Source organism: Eulemur rufifrons, chromosome 2 (assembly GCF_041146395.1).
Source record: "Eulemur rufifrons isolate Redbay chromosome 2, OSU_ERuf_1, whole genome shotgun sequence".
NCBI classification, from domain to species: Eukaryota; Metazoa; Chordata; class Mammalia; order Primates; family Lemuridae; genus Eulemur; species Eulemur rufifrons.
The window spans coordinates 101,539,225-101,566,235 of NC_090984.1; the positions used below are offsets into that span (position 1 = coordinate 101,539,225).

General features: G+C 38.5%; 2 protein-coding genes across 4 annotated transcripts in view; both read right to left on the reverse strand.

Annotated features, from left to right (window-relative positions):
• NEK9 (NIMA related kinase 9) overlaps nt 1-13,787 on the reverse strand; it is a 42,018-nt gene extending 28,231 nt beyond the window's left edge. For all 3 annotated transcript variants that reach the window (XM_069489026.1, XM_069489015.1, XM_069489007.1), the window contains exons 1-6: nt 13,447-13,787; nt 11,007-11,184; nt 9,124-9,179; nt 8,502-8,572; nt 7,117-7,222; nt 5,439-5,570 (exon numbers count right to left, since the gene is read on the reverse strand). In XM_069489026.1, the coding sequence (XP_069345127.1) occupies nt 5,439-5,570; nt 7,117-7,222; nt 8,502-8,572; nt 9,124-9,179; nt 11,007-11,184; nt 13,447-13,665 (762 nt within the window). In that variant the 5' untranslated portion in view covers nt 13,666-13,787. The remainder of the gene's footprint in view (nt 1-5,438; nt 5,571-7,116; nt 7,223-8,501; nt 8,573-9,123; nt 9,180-11,006; nt 11,185-13,446) is intronic.
• A 7,258-nt stretch (nt 13,788-21,045) lies between these two features.
• Nucleotides 21,046-27,011, reverse strand: part of TMED10 (transmembrane p24 trafficking protein 10) — a 35,771-nt gene continuing 29,805 nt past the window's right edge. Inside the window, exons 4-5 of the mRNA XM_069465132.1 lie at nt 24,827-24,953; nt 21,046-24,382 (exon numbers count right to left, since the gene is read on the reverse strand). Of these exons, the coding sequence (XP_069321233.1) occupies nt 24,261-24,382; nt 24,827-24,953 (249 nt within the window). The 3' untranslated portion in view covers nt 21,046-24,260. The remainder of the gene's footprint in view (nt 24,383-24,826; nt 24,954-27,011) is intronic.

The window sequence follows — 27,011 nt, forward strand, 5'->3', positions numbered from 1 at the left end:
CACAAAGCCAGGTCTGCTTGGGACCCAGTCTTCCAGCAGACAGTAGCCTTTGCATCACCCCCGCCAGGCTGGGGAGGGAACACACCCCCCTGTGTCATGTCCTGTGACTGGCAGCTGAGCATGCCTCCTCTCCCACGTAGGAGCCGAACAGAGGAGGAGCCTCAGACACCACAGGCACCACTTGGGAAGCCTGGGCTACTGCCTCAGTGGGTCCTAGGTGTGAGCGGAGACCCTTGGCTGACCAGCAGATCTGGCCCACCTACATAGACCCTGGGTCACTGAGACAAACCCCTGCCTACGTGACTGGGCATCAGCAGTCCCCATGCTAGAGGAACAGCTCCCCATATGGGCAGCTCTCCCCCAGAAATCCCCAGAGCCAGCTCTGAAGCTCTTGCTGTGCCTGAGTCCGAGGCTCTGCCCCTATATCTCCTGGGCCCCTGCTGGGCCTGTGACTTCACCCCTGAGACTCCAGAGCTGTGCCTAGTCCCTAAGACCCCACTACTGAGTCCCCACCACTACCACTGGGCCAGCAGAACCTCCCTGAGGTCCAACACTTCACTTGGGACCCTCCAGCCCTGAGCAGCTGCCATTCTTGGACTTCATTCAAGAGAGTCCCCAGCAAAGAAGAACAGGTGTCTTGCAATCCTATTAACCCAGAGCCAAGAGAATAGGAGCCAGATGAGGAGAAACCAGCAAAAGAACCCTGGCAACATGAAAAAACAAAACAATTCAACACCCCCAAGGGAACACAATGGAGCTACAGTAGTGGACTCCACCCACAACGAAATCACAGAAATGACAAAAATGGAATTCAGAATATGGATGGCAAGTAAGATGAATGGAATTGAAGAGAAAGGTGAAAACCAACAAAAAGAAGTTAAAAAAACTTTCAAGGAAATCAATGAAAAAAGTCACTAGAGAGCTAGATAACACAAGAAAGGATATAATAGAACTTAAAGAAATGAAAGAGTCATTTAGGGAATTTGAAGACATAGCAGAAAGCTTTAAAAACAGGCTAAACCAAGGAGAAGAAAGAATCTCAGAGCTTAAAGATAAGGTTCTCAAGATAACCCAGTCATTCAAAGAGGAAAAGAAGAGCATAAAAAAGTTGGAGCAATCATTGAGAGAGATGGGGCTATGTGAAGCAAACTAACATTTGAATTACAGGTATCCCTGAAGGAGAAGAAGAAAGAACTAAAAGCAAGGAAAACCTATTTGAGGAAATTATTGAGGAAAACTTCCCTGGTATCACCAGAAATTCATACATACAGACACAAGATGGGCATTGAATACCGGGAATATTCATAGCAAATAGGTTATCTCCAAGACACATAAGTAGTCAACCTGGCTAAAGTCAAAATGAAGGAGAAAATTGTGCAAGCAGCAAGACGAAAGCATCAAATAATCTACAAAGGAAAACCCATCCGGCTAACTGCAGACTTCTTGGCAGAAACCTTACAAGCCAGAAGAGACTGGGGCCCATCTTGAATTGACTTAAACAGCATAACTGCCAGCCTAGAAGTTTGTATACTGCAAAACTTAGTTTTGCAATAGACGGAGAAATTAAGTCCTTCCCAGATAAGCAAACACTGAGGGAATTTGCCATGACCAGACCTCCCCTGCACAAAATACTTAGAATAGCACTATACACAAATCAGCACAACAGATTCCCACCAGTGTAAATTCACCTAACAAACCCCAAACTCAAAATTCTTATAAAACAATAGAACAAGAGATAAAACAAAGCAATAAGGGACAACTTCACAGGATAAATGGACCAACATCCCACATATCAACTAACGTTAACAGACTGAATGCCCTTCTCAAAAAACATAAGCTGGCTGAATAGATGAAAAAAACATAACCCTACTATCTGTTGTATCTAGAAACACATCTAAACCACAAGGTCACACACAGACTCTATGTGAAAATACGGAAGAAAATATTCCACACAAATAAAAATCAAAAGACAGCAAGTGTGGCCATTCTCCTATCAGATAAAATTGACTTTAAGCCAATAAGATAAAGAAAGACAAGGAGGATCATTATGTAATTGTAAAGGGGGCAATTCAACAAGAAGACATAACAATCCTAGATAAATATGCATCCAACACAGGAGCTCCAAGATATGTAAAACAAATTTTACTAGAGCTAAACAAAGAAATAAACAGCGCCATTGTAATTGCTGGGAACCTCAACAACCCATTGTCAGAGCTCAACAAATCATCAAAGCAGAAAATAAATAAATAAACAATGGACTTAAACCAAAATCTAAATCAAATGGACCTAACATTTACATTAAACAGGTCTCAACAAATTAAAAAAAAACTGAAATTATACAATGTCCCTTCTTAGACCACAGTGGAATGAAACTAGAAATCAATCACAAGGAAACAAACATACACAAAGTCGTGGAAATTAAACAATCTGCCAGTGAACGATTATTGGGTCAAGAATGAAATTAAGATGGAAATCAAAAAATTCTTTGAACTTAACGACAAAGGGGACACAAGCTATCAAAATCTATGGAATGTATCAAAAGCATTCCTCAGGGAAAAATTCATAGCCTTAAATGCCTACATCAAAAAGACAGAGAGATCACAAATTAACAACCTAATGTCATATCTCAAGGAGCTAGAAAAGGAAGAACAAACCAAACCCAAAGCCAGCAGAAGAAAAGCAATAACAAAGGTAAGAGCACAACTAAATGAACTGGAGGAAAAAAAAGGATTAACAAAACAAAAAGTTGGATCTTGAAAAGACAAACAAAATCGATAGACCTTTTGCTAGAGAACAGAAGAGAAAAGACTCAAATAAACTTGATCAGAAATGAAAAAGGTGACATTACAACTGATACCACAGAAATACAAAACACCAACCATAAATACTACGTAAATCTCTACGTGCATAAACTAGAGAATGTAGAGGAAATAGACAAGTTCCTAGAATCACATAACCTCCCAAAACTCAACCAGGAAGAAACAGAACTCCTCAACAGACCAATAATGAACAGTGAGATTGAAACATAATTAAAAAAACTCCCAAAAACAACAACAACAACAAAAAAGCTGTGGACCAGATGGATTCACAGCCAAATTCTATCAGACCTACAAAGAAGACCTGGTATCCATAATAGAGAAATTATTCCATAATATTGAGAAGGATGGAATCCTCCTCAACTCATTCTAAAAGCCAGTATCACCTTGATAGCAAAGCCAGGAAAGGACACAACAAAAAAGAAAACTGCAGACTAATATCCCTTATGAATATAGATGCAAAAATTCTCAATAAAATACTAGCAAACCAAATTCAACAGCACATCAAAAAAAATAATCCACCAGGATCAAGTGGGCTTCATTCCAGGGATGCAAGGATGCAAGGGCGGTTCAACATATGTAAATCAATAAATGTGATTCACCACATAAACAAAAGCAAAAACAAAGATCATATTATCATCTCAATAGACACAGAAAAAGCATTTGACAAAATCCAGCACCCTTTCATAAAAACCCTCAATGAATTAGGCATAGAAGGAATACATCTCATAATTATAAAGAGCCATATATGACAAACCCACAGCCAACATCATATTGAATGGGGAAAAGTTGAAAGCATTCCTTTCCCCTAAGAACTGGAACAAGACAAGGATGCCCACTGTCACCACTTCTATTCAACATAGTGCTAGAAGTCCTAGCTAGAACAATCAGGCAAGAGAAGAATATTAAGTGTATCTAAAGCAGGAAAGAGGAGGTCAAACTATTGCTCTTCACTGATGATATGATCTTGTATCTAGAACACCCCAAAGATTCCACCAAGAGTCTCCTGGAATTGACAAATAAATTCAGCAAAGTCTCAGGATACAAAATCAATGTACATAAATCAGTAGCATTTCTATATGTTAATAATAGTCAAAGTGAGAGTCAAATCAAAAACTCAATACCATTCACAATAGCTACAAAGAAAATAAAATACCTTGGAATATACTTAACCAAGGAGGTGAAAGATTTCTATAAGGAGAGGACACAAATGGGAAAAATGCCATGCCCATGGATAGGTAGAATCAATATTGTTAAAATGTCCACACTACCCAAAGTGATTTACAAATTCAATGCAATCCCCATCAAATTACCAAAGTCATACTTCACAGATCAAGAAAAAATAAATCTATGCTTTGTTTGGAACCAGAAAAGAACCCAAATAGCCAAAGCAATCTTAAGCAAAAAGAACAAATCTGGAGGCATCACATTACCAAACTTCAGGCCAGGGGCGGTGGCTCACACCTGTAATCCTAGCACTCTGTCTCAAAAAAAAACCCCCAAGAAACAAAAAACAAAAAAACATTACCAGACTTCAAACTATACTACAAGGCCACAGTAACCAAAACAGCGTGGTACTGGTACAAAAATAGAGACACACACCGATGGAACAGAACACAGAACCCAGATGTAAAACCATCTACCTACAAGCAACTGATCTTTGACAAAACAGACAACAATGTGATGGGTATACCTATAGCGGGGACTCAAGCATTACAAAAATGATCCATGTAACCTAAAACATTTATATCTCCTTAATATTTTGAAATTTAAAAAAAAAAAAGCAAAGAAAAACAAATGGGTCTCATGAAAGGCCAGTGAATTTGCATTATTTTACATTTGTATTTTTCACACATATTATTAGAGAATTTCTGTGAGGCGAATATTGTTATTATATTACAGATAATGAAATAGAGGATCAAAGAAATGAAGTGATTTGCCTAAATTCTCACATCTGGTTGGCAGAGGAGATTGGATGTGAATCCACTTTAGTTAGTCAAAGTCTGGTCCATGGACTAATAGCATCAGCATCACCTGGGAGCTTGTTAGAAACGTAGAATATCAAGCACCCCCTAACAGAATCTGCATTTTAATAAGATACCCAGGTGATTTTCTATGCATATTAAAGTTTGAGAAGTGCTGCTTCACCCCAGGCTATACTTTAATTTATTTAGAAAAAGAAAAGAAAAAAGACTTAAAGGGATTTGTTGTCCATGAAGCAATGACAATCTTTAACAACAGTAAAAGCGTAATTTTTAATAAAAAAGATCAAAAATATCTTAATGGGCATTATATAATTTGCCTTAGCTTTTTAAAAAATGATGTACTGAAGCATATGAAATAAAATGGCTTTTCAAAACTGCAGCATCACATAATTTGACCCTACAGCCAGTTTTAAAATTATAGTCAACAAATTCAATATTTCAACAGGGAATTCAAGTTGAAGATAAACAGGGTCTATAGCATTTTAATAACATATTACTAATCCAGTGCCTGAATACAGGTTATTTTTGCCTGTAGTTGATTTCCATTTAAGAAATCAGAAGTTTGGGGATAAAGTTGATTCGTTTAGCCAAGTTGTACCATTTTCAAGGACAATGTGGGGGCGATACACCAACTTACTGTAGCATCAAACGTTCTCTTTAGCGTCAGCAGTTCAAAAATGACGCAGCCTACTGCCCAGATATCAGACTTGAAATTGTATTTTACTCCTTGACAGAGCTCTGGAGACATGTAATATGGGGTTCCTACAAGCTGAACAAGAAAGAAAACAATCAAAGAATAACATCCCTTCTGAGGTAACTATATTAACATTTCAATAGCTAAATTAAATTTCCCAGGAACTAATGATAACAACCATAAAACATTCATTAGCAGATTCCAAAATGGTTTTTATGAGATAATACCACTATGGGGAGAAATCTTTTTAATATCAAATCTCTTGGGCCAATTATAAAGGGGCAGTTTCTGTGATAAAAGCATTGTGGTAACTTGGGGGGCTCAATAGCTCTGTGACTTGTAGACCACAGAGGCTTTAGGCAATTAAGGCCTACCAAAAACTTTACACAGATACACTTAGTAAAGTTCACCAATAGAAAAACACCAAACATGGACTGTAGGGAGATAGTAATTGGATGAAAGGGTTAAATATTTTAACTAAAATACTAAATACATTTTAACTAATAAAACTTTTTAAATGGCCCAATTTGACATCTGTTAAAATAACATAGCTGGTAAATTTTTCTTTGAATTTGAAAAAGATTTTCTGAATTTAAGAATGGATTGGAAAATAAAAATGTCCTAAATAGAACTCATGCCTCTCCCAAGATTAGAGACAATGAATGCCCCAGCAGTTCTAATAGAACTGATAACCATCTTCAATCAGCAAAGCAAAGAATTTTCAGATGGCTTACATGGCATTTATAAATTTTCACATCATTCCTTCTTTGCATCTAACTGGCTAAAAAAAGTCAAGTCTTGGTTTTATCAGATTGTTCTTGATGAGAAAAATCCATATAAGGACAAGATTGCTTCCTTATAAGTTCAATTTGGCCACTATCATACCAAAAACTGCATCCCTGAAGCAGAGACTGCCAACCCAGGATGTCTAATTTGCTTGCAGGCATACCCTGACATTATCAAAAAAACATCAGGACAAAATTAATTTTCTTAACTTACATTTTCAAGTTCTTTTAAGGACAGAGCATTGTGAAACCATAAGAGTTAATAACTGGGTTTTATAATTCTTAAAAGCATAAGATCACTATCCTAAAGATCAACTTATGTCTACTCTATGTCTTTCTCAAAATCAGGTAAGAAGGGAGCCCTGCAGGTCAGACTATGTATGATATTAAGGAACAGATTGTTGTCCGGGCATCAGCCTTTATTTGTAATATAGGGCTTCTCTTTGAACATGAAGAAGCATTCAAAGGAAACACAAAGAGAGATGTCTGACACCTTGAGCTCAAACATTAAATAACACATAAAGCAAAATCTACTAAAGATCCTAGACTGGAAAAAACAAAGCATTTTGTTGCTTTTAGAAAAGCCTCTAGTCAGTGTTAGAAAGAGTTATGAGATCAGAGCCGTAATATGGACATTGACTCCTGAAAGAACACCTACCATGTACATGCCTATTAATGAGCCCAGGGAAAAGGTCTCTAAAGATTTGCATTGTAAGTATGGAGAACTTGCAAGAACACTGAAAAAAAAGTGCAAGATATAGGAGGTATAGTTATACCTCACAGTGCTGGAAGCGAAAAGAAAAAAGAATTAAGATTCAAGGGCAGCACATACATACCGTCTCAGCCATGGAATACTCAGAATTAAGTTTCTTTGCTAGGCCATAATCTCCAAGTTTTATCAAGTTTGCCTTGGTCAGAAAAATATTTAATGTCTTTATATCTCTGAAAAAAAAGAAGATGTGCATATTAAGTCCATATAGTTAATTGTTTTATTTCATCCCCCACCCTGCCCAAGATTAGTACAGAATAAAAATGAGTGTGTTACCACTGTTCAGATTCTGTTATGGGGTTCTAAACATCCCATACAGTGGTCACCACTTTCACATACAGTTTAACATTGAAAAGGGAACTCAAAGGAGTACAGGCAGAGAATTAACTCCATCCTCTATGGCTTCATAGCATAGGAATGTCCCCCATACCAATGAAGCCATTAGGGTGAGGGTGAGCCAAGGAAAATGGTGCTCTAGCTAAGCATAATTCCTATAAGACACACTGCCCCTTCAACTACCACCTATACCTTGAATTAAGTGTTATCAAGGCAATTTTAACTCTTGGTTGGTGTCAAAAGTTTCAAATAATCTGTTCAAAAGAAGAGGCTGCATATCCCAACAACGACATGACTAGGCTGCTTAGATTATCTAAATAAAATCACTGGCTATCTTCCTAATGATGAATTACCAGTTTTGCCACATGTAAAACAAAATAAACTGTGCCTGATTACCCTGGCTTCCTTTCTTGAAAGATGTGAATAAACCAGAACAATTTACCTTGTTACTTTAAAAAAGAAAAGAACAACATGCAACAGTAGCCATTCAATAGCTATCAAGAAATAGATGTTAACTGAATGAATAAATCAATAAAAAAGAAACCATATATATTATAATCGCTGGCAATGGTCAATAGCTCACTTAAAACAGGTACAATGATGTGAAAATGTTCTTACAATGGTTCTCTTCTATAGCTAGAAAGGAATGGAAATTGGTTTTTTTTAACCCCCAAAGACCTGGTAAGTTTATATAACTCATTGTACAAAATAAATAGACTTTTATTTAAATTAAAAGAACTTAATTATAGAATTAAAACAATGGCAAATTATTGCTCAGAGAATACATTTACTATGAATTCCAACCAAACTGATACTACTTCTCATAGTGTCTTCTAGGCTTTACTGATGAATTAAAAAACTGAACTCTAAATATCTGTAAAAGAAAAGCTTATGTGGTACTTAGGTATTAAGGAGATTCTTCCTAGATCACAAACATGGTTTCACCTCAGGAAGCGACGTTATCATTCTGCATTACTCACGCTTTCCTTTCCTAATTATATCAATGGAAAACCTATGACTGCTTCATCAAGAAAATAAAAGTGCTGATGGGAGGTAGCCAGGGTGGGGGTTGGAATGGTGGGAAGGAATTCATCCCATAAATTTTTTACTGATTACCTATGAAGGATTCCAGCTTTATGGATACAGCTCACTGCTGATACAATCTGAAACAGGTACCACACCACCATCTGCAAAGACAAAATAAATTATATTTGGATTAGAAACAAAAAGCTCCATTTACATAAACAACACACACATACACACGCACACACAAACAAAACAAAGGAAGCTGCAACCAGAGGTTATGATTCAACCTGATTTAACATTTCTTGCTTGTAGGTTGAGTAGGCAAAGAAAAGTGTAGGGATAAAAAAAAAAAAAAAAAAAGCAGGTTATAAAATAGTTCCAATATCATTATGAAATATAGTATGGTGAAGCAGATTTGTGGAAACAAACCCAGGAAAAATGCAAAGGTATAGAAAACTGGGCATACCAGTATGTAGTAACAGAACCAGGAAAGAAAGCCCATAGAGAATCATGATGTGGAGGTAAAACGTTTAGAAGCAGCTAGAGAAAGTTTCCTTGTTAGAGGTTTCCTTTCTCATGAATATCAGAGCCTGGAAGGAGACTGAACAAAAGGAAAAAAACACTCTTCACTGTTCGAAGAGTAAATACACAACTAGAATGCAAGAATTACAACATTATAATTCTAGCTTCCTTCCATAGAAATATGAATTACCTCTTCCTCAAACAACTTGTCCTTCTGACGAAGGATTTTGTCATACAGGTTCCCTCCTGCAATTAAACAACAGACAGGTTTGAATTGCTTAATATAGATCAAAGCTTGGATCCTATATCTAATAGGGCTTTTTTTTTTTTTTTTTTTTTTGAGACAGGGTCTCACTCTGTCACCCAGGCTGGAGTGCAGTGGCGTGATCACAACTCACTGCAAACTAAAAGGCTCCAGTGATCCTCCTGCCTTGCCTCAGCCTCCTGAATTCTAGTAGGGTTCTAACAGGTGATACAGGGAAATGAAGGATTCTGCTTTCTCTCCAAAGGAAACTACTTCTTCCCTCTTGGCTTTTCACATGGGTATAAAACTATTCCCATCGCCCAGAATCAGAAATATTCTTCAAAGATCTCCCTCCCTAATAAAGGAGGCTCAATAAAAAAAAAAGAACGATATTTTTAGAAAAAATGACAGTAAAGGCCATTCCTATAGTCCCCAGTTAGTGAAATATCTTCAAAATCAGATGATTTACTTTTTCATAGTTCCTTTTAAGGAATCTGCAATATTTTTATAACAACTCTCACAGTGTGACTACCAGAACATTTGGATTACACCTATAATGCAATGTTTTGTACATACAGGATCTATATAAACGAATTCTTTTTCTTTCCACTTCACACTGAAAAGTTTTCCCAAAATTTATGGTCCACTCCTAGATTGTTTCCAATAATTACTCCCTTTATTAATTTCTTCCTGTGAAATAAATGTGAATTAGCTTTTCTCTTTCCTTTTCCAAATAACATACACTACAAATGATCATGGTTCATCTTACTTTCCACCCGCAACTACAACTTACATTTTAGTTCTGGCTAAGTTTTTACAACTTCTCTTTCCCCGCAATTTAATATCTCAGAGTTTCAATAAATGTATCATTTGTTCTAGTTCCTCCTAACCACAAAGGACTTTAACTACTTAAGGCTTGCTACTTCAAAACTTTCTAATATAATCTCAAATATTTAGCATTGATCATGATCAGAACAAGAAACAATCATACACGAATCTAGACAAGAAAGTTCTAAGTGAAGAATACGTTGGGACCTCTTTATACAGTTCAAGAAAGGGCTCTGGGGGTTCTCTTGCGCAATGAAGATAGTGGCTAGTGCAGTAGGGTATCAAACACTTGCCACATACCAAGTACCCTGCTATGGGCTTTACATATTCATTTCATTTAATACAACAACACTAGAAAGTAGGCATCATTATCAACAAATTCATTTTAAAATGAAGAAGCCGAGGCACAGAGAAGTTAAATTTCTTGCTCAAGGTTATAAAGCAAGAAAGTGGAAATTGGGATGTGGGTTCAGAGTCTATTTTCTTAACAACTAGGCAATAAAGCTATTACACAGGCAAAATGGTCCAAAGAAATCGCAAATAAATAAAGCTCTGCTTTACTACATATCATTTTCACTCAGTTATAATTTTGGGGCCACTTTTCAATAGGATAGCTTTAGCCGAAGGTAATACAAATAAACATCATCTACAAGATTTCATTAAATATTGCACCAAATGGTGCCAAGCCACACTCTGATGGCTAACTAATGTCATTTCATGAGGTAAAACCTTGAAAAATAAATGTAAAATCCAACTGAAAAAATAATTTGAACACAGAACTATAATCACAGGGAAGAATTTGAGTATGCAGGGGAAAATCCCTCCCCTTATTTTGTACATCACTTCAAAACTCTCCAAGGCCTGAAATATTTCTCTTAAACTCTAGAAATCCATTTAAAGTTTTTATCACTCTATATGCCATTTCTTGTACTCTTCCTCCCAAGGTAAGTATGAGCACAAGAATGTCTTGCCCGAGGAAGTCCCGCTGAATTCCACCTTACCATTACAATACTCCAGCTCAATCAGCAGGGTGGTATTGTCCATGAAGTGATTGTAGTAGGCAATAATGTTGTCATGCTGCAGCAGTGCCAGAATAACAATCTCATTCAAGGCATCACGACGTTCCTTCTCAGACAGGCGGGTCAAATCAACTTCCTTCCACACAACCAGTGAGTCATCCTACAACACAGTGACAGAGGTATCGTGCCTTCCTCTTCCCTGGCAGCAAATTAATTCACACCCTCAACTCTAAGCCTAGAAAGAAACTTCCTAGAGGGGCAGAGACTGACTCTTTTTATTTTTTCCTTTAAACAGACTTTAGTGATAGGTTCTGCTACAATTGAACACTATAATTTACTGCAGGCCTGGGGAAAGTAAAGCATTAAGATGTTGTTATTTTGTTGCTACACTTAATTTGTATGATGTCAGTTCCAGGTAAAAATATAGGTTGGGGGTAGATCTCAAAGATTCTGTTGAAGACACTGACAGACTACTAGTCATGATGGGGACTGTAGTAGGACTAGGATATTGGAGAAGTAGAGAACTGAAGGGCAGTTATCTATAGCTAACTACAGATTCTTGTAAAATTAAAATACTAAACTTGCCCCATATTTTATAAATTTAGACTTCTCTAGTGATTTTTATTTACCCTTTCTGGTTAAGAATGTCGTGCCCCATTTGCAACTCTGTAATCTCCTGTCACATTTATGTATCACATTTTCCTCTATTCACGAAGAGTTACCTGCAGATCCCCATGTCTACTCTCCTTTATATCTCTAATTCTTTACTGACAGATGAGCAGCAGCACCTATATAACCCTCCCCATAGTTTCGAATGCCTCTTCAGGGCCTTTAAAACTGTTTTAAAAAGACCCTGATGAATCTTTTACTGTACATGTATTCAATGTAACCATCCCTTAATTTTCAGAGCTCATACACTGAAATAATATTTATCCATTACTTTCATTTATATATATACACAACTTAAATACTGTTTACTAACATGACTGACTTGTTTTCCCATTGAAATACAAACTTCTAGAGGAAAAGGGCTGCTTCTAATCAAACCTTTGTAAATTCACACATCTAATAAGCATTTGGTATGGATAATGCTATGCAGTTCTGGGGAAGTATAATCAAGTTTAACTCAAAACAAAAATAGTAATCTAGTTCAACAGGATAACAATGAAAAGGCATGGGCAAAAAGATGTGAGACTTTAGTTCTAGTCCAAGATTTACTACTAACTTAAGTGGGCAAGTCACAAAAACATACTTAATTTCTCTAAAAAATATAAATTCTGATGCTTATCTCTTCTTTCTCATATTGAATGCAAATAAGAAAACAGACTACAAATAATAACAGTAACTCTAACATCATACATTAATGTGGCATTAGGATAAAAAAGAACACCTAAAAATATTCTCTTGTAACCAGCTCTCTCCTCCATCTTTCAGCCTTAAAAGTATGCTGGCTTAGAACACATACCAGAACTGCAGATGGATCACTAATGGATGAATCATCTTCAGCAGCCCTAGCAAGTTCTCATTAAATGTTTATCCCAAAGCTAGAGTTTTAAGACTTTAGTGATCAAATCCAGTTTACCGTTAGGTTTTGAAAGAATCACCACTGCAGGGTTCTACATTAGTCTACATTCTTAACTTGGGATTCAGTGATCCACGGATCTCTCCAAAGATGTGTATATGTACAACCTGAATGGACGCAGGGAAGATTACTTTGCTTACGTTAGGTTCTCAAAGGGTTTCTTGTCCCTCCAAAAGTTTAGAACTGATGGCTTAGAATATACCAATAAAGTATTTCTCATGCATAAACCCTGCAGGATTAACACTGAGGAAGAAACCGACACACAATGATCTTCCCAATGATTTTCAAGAAGAGCCTCCAATTGCGTGATCACTTCTGAACTTAAGATAATGACAGAGACAGCGGAGTTGCCACTACTGTGGGCATTTAGAAGTTATGCCCCTCGTTCCCATTCCAATCTTGGACAGGATGGAAGTTTGGCAACAGCATGAGAGGAAGGAAGTTTTGACAATACCTCACATTCGTATACTACTTTAATTTACACTTTGCAAAGCACCTTCGTTGGATTCTCAAAAAAACCTTAAAAAAGTAAAGATGATTTTTTTAGGGAGTTATCAGTAAGCCCATTTTATAGAGAGGGAACAGCTCAGAGACAGTTCGGTGACTTGCTCAGTTCCCGTGTTAAACAAAAATGACCAGTTAGTAAAACCAATGCTCTAACCGATTCCCCGTGCAGGTGAGTTGGAAGAGTGGTGGAGAAGACCCTAAGACATACGCCCTGCGAGTGGCTAATCACTAAGTGAGGAAAGGCCCAAGACACGGAGAAAGCAGGGCCGGGAAGGAGGGACTCGGGGCGGCCCGGCAGCGCCGGGCGGGGCGGCGGGAGCCGAGGGCCGCTACCTCGGTGCGGCGGTACAGCGTGGCCTCCCCGAAGGCGCCACGGCCCAGGACGCGGATGGGGATGTAGTGCAGCTCCTCCTGCTCCGCCGCGCCGCCGCCGACTCGCGGCCCCTGACTGGCGATGGGACCGGGGCCCGAGTCCCCGCCACCCCCGGACTCGCTCCCAAAGTCCGAGTTGATGGAATCGCAGTGTCGCTCGTACTCGCCCAGCACCGACATGGCGGCGGCCGCGGGCCTTCGGGACCGGCCTGCGTGTCCCCGGCAGCGCTAACCGCGCTGCGCCCCGTTCGCCTCAGACACCGGCCTGCAGACCCGCCGGCCCGGCCACCCCGTGAGGTTCCATGGTGGCTCCTGCCCCCTGACCCGGAAGCAGCTCTCGGTGTTTCCGGCCGGGCTGAGTTTCCTCCGCCTTCGCTGGTCCACTTGATTAGTCCAGCGGCCGAGACTTCCCGCCCTCGGGGCCGGCCCGGAAAGTGAGGCCTCGCGGGGGCTGGAGTTGGCGGGCGTGTGGCGAGGACCGCGTGGAACCTCCGGGCTCCCTCAGGGTTAAGGGCGTCCCTAATGGGACGCCCTCCCAGATCGGTAGACCCTCCCCCGCATCCCTGTCCAGGTCCCGGTACAGCTTTGGAGGTCTGGAGGTCGTCCAGCCTCATCTTGGGGTCAGACCTATCTCAAGAGGGTGATTATGGAAGTAGTCTCTTCCAACATTAGCGCTCTTTTTTAGAGAGATATTATAGTAATTAAAGATATTAGAGCTACCTTCCCTTTACAATAAAGAAAAAAGAAGTATTAGAGCCAGCCGAAATAATTGCCTCCCCAGTCATCTCAGTGGTCCAGTTCTTTCTCCCAGAGCCATCCTAGGTCCCTCCCTCTTCCACACAACCCCCAAAATATTTTAAGTCAACTCTCCTTCTCTCTTTTCTCTTTTTCCAGATTCAAATTCTCCTGTTTTTCCAGACTTTGACCATCTGATTTCATGAAGCATTCTTTGAGCAGACACTATCTGGGAATGGGATGCTCCCTGCCCTCAAGTCACTAAGAAAATGGCAATAAAATGAACAATACGTGTTGCATCCGTTATGTGATCCTGGGCAACTTTGCACCTCCAAGCTTGTTTTTTAAGTCTATAAAGTTGTGGGACATTCAGGGTAGCAGCCAACATTTATTGAGTGTTATGTTCTGGGCACTATGCTAAAGATTTTCCATTGTATTATCCCACTTAATCCTAACATTGCCATTTTACAGAAACTGAGATACAGAGAGGCTAAGTAACCTGCTCAATGTGGCACGGCTAGTAAGAGGAGCTGGGAAGTCAAACCCAGCAATCTGACTCCAGAGCCATGAAAAAGCAGGAATATGGTGGAGCCAAGAGAAGGCCATGCAGCTGGAGCCCAGGGTGCATGTGAGGTAGAAGCAGAAGATAGGGTCTTGGATGTTTTATAGTTTGGTGTTTCCTGTGGGCAATGGAAAATTACTGGAGATTTTTAAGGAGAGTATATGATTAGTGACTATATGTTCTGATTTGCTGGTATGTCCCAGTTTACACCTTCTTCCCCTGACATAATTAATGGAGCCTTTTGCTCCAATGCCCAGCTCAGACGATAAGCAATATGGTCACCACAGGTAAGATCAAAATTATATTTCACAAAGAACTCTGATGCAATGTGGAGGATAAAGACTGGAGGCAGGGAGACCAGTTAGGAGGCCATTTATATTCTAAGAAGAGGCAGAGATATTAGTGAATGAAGAAGAGATCCAGATTTAAGAAATCCATCTGAGGAATATTTAGAACTTTATGATCAGTTGGGATATGGTTGCTGAGGTAGATGTAAGAGTTCAGGAGACTCACTTCTAGGTCTTTAGTAGATAGGGATAGCAAATATAGGAGGAAGACAGAATTGGTAGAATGGGGTGAGGGCGTGAGGGCTAATGAGTTCACATCCCTCTGGCCTCTCTACAGTTCATCAATGTTTCTTTTAAAATACGATATCCTGCACCCTGCATGACGCTCCACATCAGGTCTGAATGGAGAGAGTACAAGGTGACTTCCGTCTTCCTTGATCTGCAGCCAGTATTTCTATTAGTGCTCCAGCCTTCATGATGGTAGTCTTTTTATACAGGTTGAGCATCCCTAATCTGAAAATCCAAAATGCTCCAAAATTTGAAACTTTTTGAGTGCTGACATGATGCCACAAGTGAAAAATTCTACACTTGACCTCATGTGAAGGGTTGCAGTCACAATGCAGTTTATTCAGCATTCCAAAGGGAAAAAAGGCCCTCCCAACCCCCTTCAGCTGTGATTTATCTTTTCCATACATACCCAGATTTCCCCATGTAAACACACCCTACAGATTAATAAAATGGCACGCGTGTAGGCCAGATGTGCCAGCGACAGGTTCCTCATGATGCCCACAGGGAGCCAAGACTTACATGCATTACTCATTGTGTTGTTTTGTTTTTTTTTTTGTATTCTCTGCTTTGTGGTGTAAAGATAGTGTTGAAAATGTCAAAAAGGCTTACCGATACCCCTATGGGTAACAGTGATAAGAAAAAAGGAAGTATTTATGTTTATCTATAGCACAGAAAGTCAAGATTTTGGAGAAACTAGACAGCCATGTTAGTGTGAAACGTCTTGCAGAAGTGTATGGTGTTGGAATGACCACCATGTATGACTTGAAGAAACAAGATAAACTGTTGAAGTTCTATGCTGAAAATGATGAACAGAATTTAATGAAAAATAGCAAAATACTGCATATAGCTAAAAATGAAGTTCTCGGTCATGTATTGAAAGAGTGAATTCATCAACATCACGGTGAACACAAGCCACTTAATAATATGCTGATCATGAAACAAGCAAAGATCTATCACAATGAACTGAAAATTGAAGGGAACTGTGAATATTCAACACAGTTGAATATATTCAACACATGGTTGCAGAAATTTAAGAAAAGACCTGGCATTAAATTTTTAAAGATTTGCAGTGTTAAAGCATCTGCTGATTGGCCAGGCGAGATGGCTTATGCCTGTAATCCTAGCACTCTGGGAGGCCAAGCTGGGAGGATTGCTTGAGCTCAGGAGTTTAAGACCAGCCTGAGCAAGAGCGAGACCCTGTCTCTACTAAAAATAGAAAAAATTAGCCAGGCAACTAAAAATAGAAACAGAAAATTAGCCAGGCGTGGTGGCAGGCGCCTGTAGTCCCAGGTACTCGGGAGGCTGAGGCAGGAGGATCGCTTAAGACCAGGAGTTTGAGGTTGCTGTGAGCTAGGCTGACACCACAGCACTCTAGCCCGACTCTGTCTGAAGGGGGAAAAAAAAAAGCATCTGCTGATCAAGAAACATTGGAGAAATTCATTGATGAGTTTGCTAATGTCACCTCTGATGAAAATCTGATGCCAGAACAAGTCTGTAAGGCTGATGAAACATCACAGTTTTGGCATTATTGCCCCAGACAGACACTGACTACAGCTGATGAGAGCCCCTACAGGGATCAAAGATGCCAAGGACAGAATAACTGTGCTGAGATGTGCTCATGCAGCAGGCATGCATAAGTGTAAACTTGCTGTGACAGGCAAAAGCTCGCATACTCACTGTGTTCAAGGGTGGATTTTTTACCAGCACATTATTATGCTAACAAAAAGGCCTAGATCACCAAGGACATCTTTTCTGTTGGTTTCATAAACATTTTGTACCAGTGGCTCATGCTCACTGCAGGGAAGCTGAACTGGATGACAACTGCAAGATGTCGTTACTCTTTGACAACTGTTCTGCTCTTCCTCCAGCTAAAATTCTCCTTAAAAATAATGTTTATACCATGTACTTACCCCCAAATATGACTTCATTAATTCAGCCATGTGACCAGGGTATCCTTCTGTCAATGAAGAGTAAATATAAAAACTTTCTTCAACAGCATGCTAGCAGCAGTGAACAGAGGCATGGGTGTGGAAGGTTTTCAAAAGGAGTGTAGCATCAAGGATGCTGTATGTGCTGTTGCCAACGCTTGGAACATAGTGACTAAAGACACAGTTGTGCATGCCTCCTGGCACAACACGTGTCTGGCAACTATGTTCAGTGATGCTGATGAACAAGGTGGTGACTTTGAAGGTCAAGTGAGAAAAAAATCAAAGGGAAACTTCTAAGACAAAAACCACTGTTAATGAGACAGATGACTCTAAAGGAAACGTTTTAAAAAGCCCTCCAGCAGCATGCCTCCTCATCCCTAGAGGACCCACTTCTTGGCTCCTCAACTGTTTCTGACATTTCTTCTCACCTAAAAAAATGAAATACAATGTTCAGTAAATTTTAATCAAAACATAGCATTGTAGGTGGAGACTGAAGCCTGCCATTGTTTGTTGTTGCTGTTGTTTAACAGCTGATAGGTATTCTGGACGCTACTGTGCTGCTCAGCTACCCTGAAAACATTATTTTTTCACTGTATTTATGGTATGTCATTTTTTTACTGTTACATTCTTATATGTGAATAAGCATAAGTAAATGATTGCTTATCGATAGCATATAAATTCAGGCTCAGGAATGATGGTGATGCCAAACCACCATGAACTGCCCACAAAGTTGGCTGAGGTAGTGACACCTTTGCTTTCTGATGGTTCAATGTATACAAACTTTGTTTCATGCACAAAATTATTAAAAATACTGTATACAGTTACCTTCAGGCTATGTATATAAGGTGTATATGAAACATGAATGAACTCCATGTTTAGACTTGAAAGATAACACATTATATATATACAAATATTTAAAAAGATCCAAAATCCAAACCACTTCCGGTCCTAATCATTTTGGACAAGGGCTCTCAAGCTGTAATATGCTTGTGCTTAACTAAATCTCTCTTTTCCACATCCAATCCAATCCAAGATAACACAGCCCTTCCATCCTATCACATCAGTCCTTATTTTCTTCAGAATGCTTATCTTTAAAATACTGGTTATCTTTTTAATGCTTATTTTATTGATTCTTTCCATTCATTAGAATATAATCCCCATGAGAACCTGGATTTTTGCTTTCTTTTTCACTGTTATATATCATCAGTGCCTAGAAATGTGTTTGGCATTATAGTAGAGGCTCAAAAATTATTTGTTGAATGAAAATCATCTTATTATCACATATGTATATAACATTTTTTAAACCTAAATGTAAGACTGCCTGATAACCCTTTGCTAAATTTTATTTTCAAAGTTTTAGACGGTACAGATATTTTTGAATTTTTTAACTAATTCACTGAACAAACACTGAATACCAACATGTGCCAGGTGTTAGGTTACCAACAAGGAAAAGAAGTAAACAAGTTTCCTATTCGCATGAAGCTTACAATCCATATAAAAGAAAATAACTAGGCAACGACAACTGTTTGTATAAAGGCTATTAAATTGTAAGATTCTAGAAAGGCATTTTAGGAGGGACCAATATTTCCAAGTTAAACATGCTGGATGAGTGAAGGCTTTCTGGGGGAATATCCAAAATGTTAAGTCCAGCTAAACAAAGAGATCATTCCAGATAGAGGCCATTTCATCTACTAACTCCTATTAATTAAAAGGGACTGTGAGGACAGGTATTGCCTCTTATTTATATGGATATACTACACAATTTAGCTTGGCTTAAATGTTAATTCGGTTAACTGTTAATTCTGTTAAACAGAATACTCAATAATTTTTTTTTTCAGTTAAATGGAAAGAACAATTACTTAATATCAGAACTGTGGAGTTTCATTCAGAGAGGCTGAACAGATTTCAGCCAAAGCTTAAACATTCCTTTTTCTGGCACCTTTGCAATGAGGAACTAGATAGCTTTCTATAACTTGGTTAACCTGAAATTGAATTGTTCTAGTTACAATGCACAGATATCATGAGCTTAACAGATATACGTCCCATTACAGAACAGAAACACTCATGCTAAATTTTTCATTATATTGGATATAAAAGAAAATATTAATAATCATCTGACCTTTAAATATTCATAAGTCCAGATTCAACATTTATTCTGAAGGTGTAACTGAATTTAAAGTGCCTTTGGTCAAAAACAAACCATTTCCACATTTTAACAAGTGGATATTAGAATGCTAGCAGAAGTTCCCAATCTGTGAACGGCATATTCTCAGGCGCCATGGAGTTACTGTAAAGATGAAAGAACCTACCAAAGACTAAGCCAAGTCTGTATCTTCACTATCTGCTACAGTAGCTGCTAGCTACATGTAGCTAGAACACATTTGAATTATAGCTGAATGAGAATGTGCAATAGTTGTAAAATGCACACTGCATTTCAAAGATGTGATATGCAAAATAGAATGTAAAACATCTCATTAATCACTTTTATATTGACTACATGTTGAAATATTTTAGGACGTTAGGCTAAATATATTATTAAAATTAATTTTATCTGTTTTACTTCTTTAATGTGTCACTAGAAAATTTAACATTATACACGCAGCTCACATTATATGGGACACCACTGCAGAAGACTGAATAATTTATGAAACATGTTTTACCACTTAATAAGTTTATGATACTATTGAGACTACTAAATTCATTTATAAGTTTTGCTGAATTCATTCATTATTTATGCTCTCTAAAAGTAAAACATCAGTAAGAAACAAAACACTTTTGATGTTAAAATATTTATACCCAAATAATGGGAACCACTACTTTACAGATTATGAATTCATTAATATACTTTACCTGTTTTTTCGGAGAATGGACATAGTTGATAAATAATAGGCCAGCCAGTGATTATGCAAAGCACTTCATGTTGGCTCTCGGAAAAAAGCTTTGTGGAAAATGTTCAACTTAAGTAAAAGGAGAAAATGGCCTTTTATCTCCTCGGGTGAGATTTTGCATAGATATGATAGGCCAAAAAAGCAAGTCTCAAGCAGATCTAAATTGGGAGGGATATTTTAGGAATGAAGGGCAAGGAGAAGGCTCTCTGTAGGAATAATTCCAGCAGCAGTTTCCAAAAGGGAGAAGATACAGAGAATGAAATGCCTGGCTTATAGAACCCTATTTGTTTTGAGGATATATAATTAAGGATTATTAGCTGTATATATATATATATATATATATGCATATATATAATTTATGTAAAATATAATAAACTTGTACTGGCTTACATAAACTTTATCTATCTGGAGTAAATTAAGGACAACAATATTATTTCTCTTATTCAAGAGTGTCATTTGCCATATTTGAAAACTAAGGAATATGGCTGGGCACGGTGGTTCACGCCTGTAATCCCAACACTTAGGGAGGCCAAGGTGGGAGGATCAGTTAAGGCTAGGAGTTCAAGCCCAGCCTGGGCAACATAGCAAGACTCCCATCTCTACAAAAATTTAAAAAATTAGCTGGGTGTGATGGTGTGTACCTGTAGTCCTAGCTACTTAGGAGGTTGAGGCAGGAGGATCCCTTCAGCCAGGAGTTCCAGGTTACAATGAGCTATGACCATGCCACTGCACTCCAGCCTGGGTGACAGCGAGACTCTGTCTCAAAAAACAAAACAACAACAAAAACTAAGGAATATGGAGAAATTGTTCCTAATCCAGACATATAAATAAATACTCAAGAGTAACAGAAAAATATACCTAAAATGGTTTCTGCTAGCTTTTATTTGAGAAAATTTACACAAAAATCCCCAATCCAACATTTACAAGTAAATCTGTATAAATCCCACATGCCTGTTTCCATTAAACAGAAAAATGGCTTTATGACAGGGGTGCATGACAATGGTAAAACAAAACTTACTTCAACTGTATCATTCTCATTTATATCATACATGGCATTTTGAATAATATGCTCAACAATGGAGGAAAGCAGATAACATCCCTATTTTTAAAGCTGATTTGCTCTTGTATTAGCTTTTTGTCAAAGGCAAATACTTTTACTTTTTAGACAAAATCAAGGTATAATATCAATCAACCTTTAAACCAAAAGCACAAAAATGTCCAAGTTGATAGTTTTAGCATGAATAAAAGGAAGGGACATGAAATAATTTCAGTTCCACAAAGCTCAGAGTCACACCTGGGGAAAAAAACATCAACAAAATAAAATATCCTCTTCTCCTATCTTCTTGACATTTTATCAGATCAGAAGACCATAACTAACAGAGTAGCTTTCATTGTTCCTAAAAAGGGGAAAGGCACCGGTTAGAAATAGGAAAGAGTATCTTGTTAGGCTAATGGCACAGAATAGAATTCCACATTTAAAAGTCTAAATATGGATCTTAACCCACAAATTTGTTTATTCTTTTCCCTACTTGGACGCATCCTCTTGTCATTTAGTATATAAAATACTAAAGATAGACTTTCTCAACATCTGCTGCCCCACTTTGGAAAGGATTCTACTGCCTGGTTCTCAGAAGCAGAACCTATCAATTCTCAACAGCAGATGGCAATGTTACACAAGTTAAAGACAGACCACTTTCATACTACACAAGAGGAACAAATACACAGGGAGTCAAAAAGAAAAACAAAAAAGGCTTTTGGGTTCACAGTAGCTGGAACGTTACCAGAATAGCCTGAGATTTTAACAACACAACTCACTCCCTCTTTCACCTTTGTACTTCATCCACGTCAACACAAGTGTTCTCTATGATAATTCCAATATTCTACTTCACTGCAAGCTACATGTAATTCTTGCCACTGTGATTAGACAAGCCTTGTAAATAGCATGGTTTAAAAGAGATTACAAAGAAGATAAACTCTTACCTACTTTCCTAGGAAATGAGGGAAAGATTTCAAGTGACAGTATTTTTCATAACTTTATGAACATGGTCATTTGTATCCATATCTTCTCTTATTTACATTCAACATGTATTTTCAAGTATTTACTCTATGACCCTCCCAGATGTCTATTTTATACCTCATACATCTTAATTCTCTAGATGGAACACATAAGAACAGGAATTAAGTCAGTGACTGGCCATGCAAGAAGAGTTGGCAAATTTTACTTATTTTTCCTTGGTAGAAGTTATGTTAAAAATTCAAGCAACCACATACTGAGGCTTGTATCTAGGATATATAAGAAACTCTCAAAATCCAAATGATCTAACTAGAAAATAGGCAAAAGACATGAATAGGTATTTCACTGAAGAGGATATGTAGATGGCAAATGAACAAATGATACGATATTCAACATCATTAGCCACTGAAAAATCCAAAGTAAAACCATATGAGATATCATTACGCATGCCTATCCCAATAGCTAAAATAAAAGAAAAGTAATAATACCAAATGCTGGTAAGGATGTAGAAGATGTGAAGAAACTGCATCAGTCATACATTGCTGGTGAAACGTAAATTGGTACAACCACTTGGAAAAGGACAGTTTCTTACAAAAATAAATGTGTTTACAACACAACCCAGCAACTGCCCTTTTGGGCATTTATCCCAAACAAATGAAAATTTATGTTCACATAAAAACCTGTACATGAATGTTCACAGCAGCTTAATTAGTAAGGGCCAAAAACTGAAACAAACCATATGTCCATCAGTGGGTGTATGGTTAAACAAACTGTGGTACATCCATGCTATGGAATATTACTCAGTAATCAAAAGGAACCAACTATCGATATGTCCAACTTGGATGGATTTCAAGGGAATTATGCTAAGTGAAAAAAATTGACTTCAGAAGGTTACATCCTATAGGATTCCACTTATGTAACGCTCTTGAAATGATAAAATTAGGCCAGGCATGGTAGCTCACACTTGTAATCCTAGCACTTTGGGAGGCTGATGCAGGAGATTGCCTGAGGCCAGGAGTTTGAGACCAGCCTGAGCAACACAGCAAAACCCCATCTCTACAAAAAAAAAAAAAAAAAAAAAATTAGCCAGGTATGGTGGCGCATGCCTGTGGTCTCAGGTACTCAGGAGGCTAACTCCCAGACTTGAGCCCAGGAGTTTGAGGTTGCAGTGAGCTACAATGATGTCACTGCATTCTAGCCTGGGTGACTAAGACCCTGTTTCAAAAAAAAAGAAGAAGAAGAAGAAGAGAAAAGAAAAGAAAAAAAGAAATGGTATCCAGAGGCTGGGGTGAGGTGGTAAGGAAGGGAGGTGGCTGTGGCTGAAGGGAGAGATCTGTGTGATGGAACTGTTCTGTCTCTTGGATAGTAGTCACATGATTCTACACATGTGATAACATTGCACAGAACCAGATACATATACACAAAAAGAAAAAGTTCAAGCAGTTGAGCACAAATATTTTAATTGTCTAAAATGAAATTTTAAGAGTTATCTACAGTTTAAAGTTCACTTTTATGAGGTGTCACATCCGTCACCCTTTAAAGAAAAATAAAATTATGAAAAGGTATCACCAGAAGCTACGTAAACATTTCAGCTAAGGGCCAAGAGAAAGTTAAAGGTGTTTTCATAAGAAAACCAAAGAGGACAATCAGAATGAAACAAGTTCAACATGGTCATACAAATTTTGGTGAAAGAACCAGAGTGGAAGCCCAAGCTGATGAGCAAGTGGGAGAAGGAAAGAAAACATGGTTCAAACAGATCACACGAGGAAACCCAGTACAAATGCTGGCTTTGGCATTATCTAGGTAACCCCTATTTTTTGCCATAGGTGACTCTAACAATACTCCTATTGTCACAAAACCAGTCCAAATCCTACCAAGTTAAAAGAAGTCCCTCATTGACTTATTGGGTGTAAGTTGGTACCCTGTGTCCTCCCACAACAAAAGAGATCAGTTCTGGCAAGAAAGCTCCAATGTGCCTCGATGGTGCCGTTGGTAGGATGCCTGAGGCCAGGCACATCCCAGCGATGTTCTGCTGGCTGAGATACAAGGTGGGAGGAGACTGCACCTCATTCATTACTCAATCAACTTCTTGGCCTTGAAGAAGCGACGCAGGTAGAAGACCTGCCAGGTGGCTAGTCCAATGAGGCAGAACATTGAAAAGATGCTGAAGTACAGGACCCGAGTGTTTGTTGACTCTAAAAAACAAAAGCATTGTAAATATAATGAAGTGAGTCTCTTCAGCCGCTGAAACAACTGGGGTGGGGGGACAGAGGGAGGCAATTAATCAACTTTACTCTGTCCCTAGGTCTAACGGTAGGATCTCAGATAATTTTTTTTAAAAGTTCATTATTCTATATATAAATGTTAACAATTACAAAGATTAGTGCTATCAGTTGGATATGCTTATAAGCTGATAATGGTCAACTGCACAGCAAAGAAAAAATTTTTGTTCTCCTGAAAATCTAGGAAGGCTCATTTACCTTCAGCAGCAATAGCAGAGAAGCAAGCGATTTTCCTCCCACGCCATCCCCCCACATCTTTGCCAAAACTGAGAAAAAGGTATAACCAGAATTTAAATTTTGGGGCTCTGTCTCCTTTATGGGTCACTTGTTGAGAAAGAAGAACTGCCCTGCCCTCACCATTAGTGTCACGCATCTCCTCCTCTCTCTTCTTCATGTAGGCAAAATCATTAACAATAGATTCTGAAAGGTCTTCTAGGCGACGTAGCTCCACCTCTAATGGTTTGAGCTTCTCAACTTTTGCAATCTGGAAAAGAAAGAAATTAGGGAAACTGCTCCCTGAAAAAATTGCTCTGGTCTAGAACACAAGGCAAGAAGAATCTTTTTAGAAAAAAGTATTACCAGATTTATATTTTCTCCTGTTGATCAACCTAATGTATTTTAAAACTTGGACTTCTTCCTTTCCCTACAAACTATTTATATCTTTCTGTCTCACACCTTTTCTTATACTTTAATTTTGATTAAAATCTCTTTAGAAGTATATACAATAGGCTGTAAAGTAAGATACACTATTTTCCCAAGACTTTTTACTTTAATAAAGCACTTTACACCTTGCCCTTCCACTCATGTCTAAGAAATAAACAATATTATTAATAACATAAGTGTAAGAGTCATATTAGGTCAAACCTGATTTTATTTATTTTTTTGAGACAGAGTCTTTTTTTTTTTTTTTTTTTTTTTTGAGACAGAGTGTCGCTTTGTTACCTGGGCTAGAGTGAGTGCCATGGCATCAGCCTTGCTCACAGCAACCTCAAACTCCTGGGCTTAAGCGATCCTACTGCCTCAGCCTCCCGGGTAGCTGGGACTACAGGCATGCGCCACCATGCCCGGCTAATTTTTTTCTATATATATTTTAGTTGGCCAGATAATTTCTTTCTATTTTTAGTAGAGACGGGGTCTCGCTCTTGCTCAGGCTGGTCTCGAACTCCTGACCTTGAGCGATCCACCCGCCTCGGCCTCCCAGAGTGCTAGGATTACAGGCGTGAGCCACCGCGCCCGGCCGAGACAGAGTCTTACTCTGTTGCCCAGGCTAGAGTGCTGCAGCGTCAGCCTAGCTCACAGCAACCTCAAACTCCTGGGCTCAAGTGATCCTCCTGCCTCAGCCTCCCGAGTAGCTGGGACTACAGGCATGCGCCACCATACCCGGCTAATTTTTTCTATGTATTTTTAGTTGTCTAGCTAATTTCTTCCTATTTTTTTTTTTTTTTTTTTTTTTAGTAGAGATGGGGTCTTGCTCTTGCTCAGGCTGGTTTCAAACTCCTGAGCTCAAACGATCCACCTGCCTCGGCCTCCTAGAGTGTTAGGATTACAGGCGTGAGCCACCATGCCCGGCCTGATTTTATTAATAGAAGGGAAACCACTGAATTCTCAATAGTACACAGAGTATGAGAGCATGTATTATTATAGCATTAAGGCATAATTTATTTTTTTTTCTTTTTTTTTTCTTCCCCATATCAATAGAGATGGGCAAGGGCATAATTCAAAATTACACAGTGAATTCTGGTTTGCTCACATATATCCCGCAACAATTTTTTTATTTATATTTATATTTTTATTTTTTAAAGGGGAAGTAAGGAAGGATGGGGGTGGGAGAAAGTGATGGGAGCAGTAAGAGCCAGACTCACAACTTTAAGATTTGTATCAGAGCTCAGAGCTGAGATGAATCTGTGGTTTGCTCAAAAAATTCCACTGAGTTGTTTTTCTGGTTTTTTTTTTTTTTTTTTTTAGAATAACACAGCCAGTTATCAAAAGCAATCTTCAAGGTCTTCCCCGTATGCTGAGGAATTATGGGCGTGAGAAAGAAATGAACTGTCCTCCCTTCTCATCCTAGACCACCGTGAAACCTCTAAGAGTATCTAATAACCAGAGACATATATCACACAAACAAGGATTTCATTATTCTGCCTTTTTCTTATAAACCTTAGAAAATGATTTGCTTTAAAATGGGATAAACCACCAGAGCTTTCCAAATTTTAAAACTCTTATATACCAGCTGCTTTTAAGTTTCCACATAGGGAATTCTTCAATAATTCTTTTTCTGTATCTGCTTCTTTACTCCCTATTTACCATACATTCTCTATAGAATTCCCCACCTTTTCTTCTCTTTTGTTCAATTCACCATCCTTGTTCTTTCTCTGTTAAATATTAACAGAGATAGGCCGGGCGTGGTGGCTCACGCCTGTAATCCTAGCACTCTGGGAGGCCGAGGTGGGCGGATCGTTTGAGCTCAGGAGTTCGAGACCAGCCTGAGCAAGAGCGAGACCCCATCTCTACTAAAAATAGAAAGAAATGATATGGACAGCTA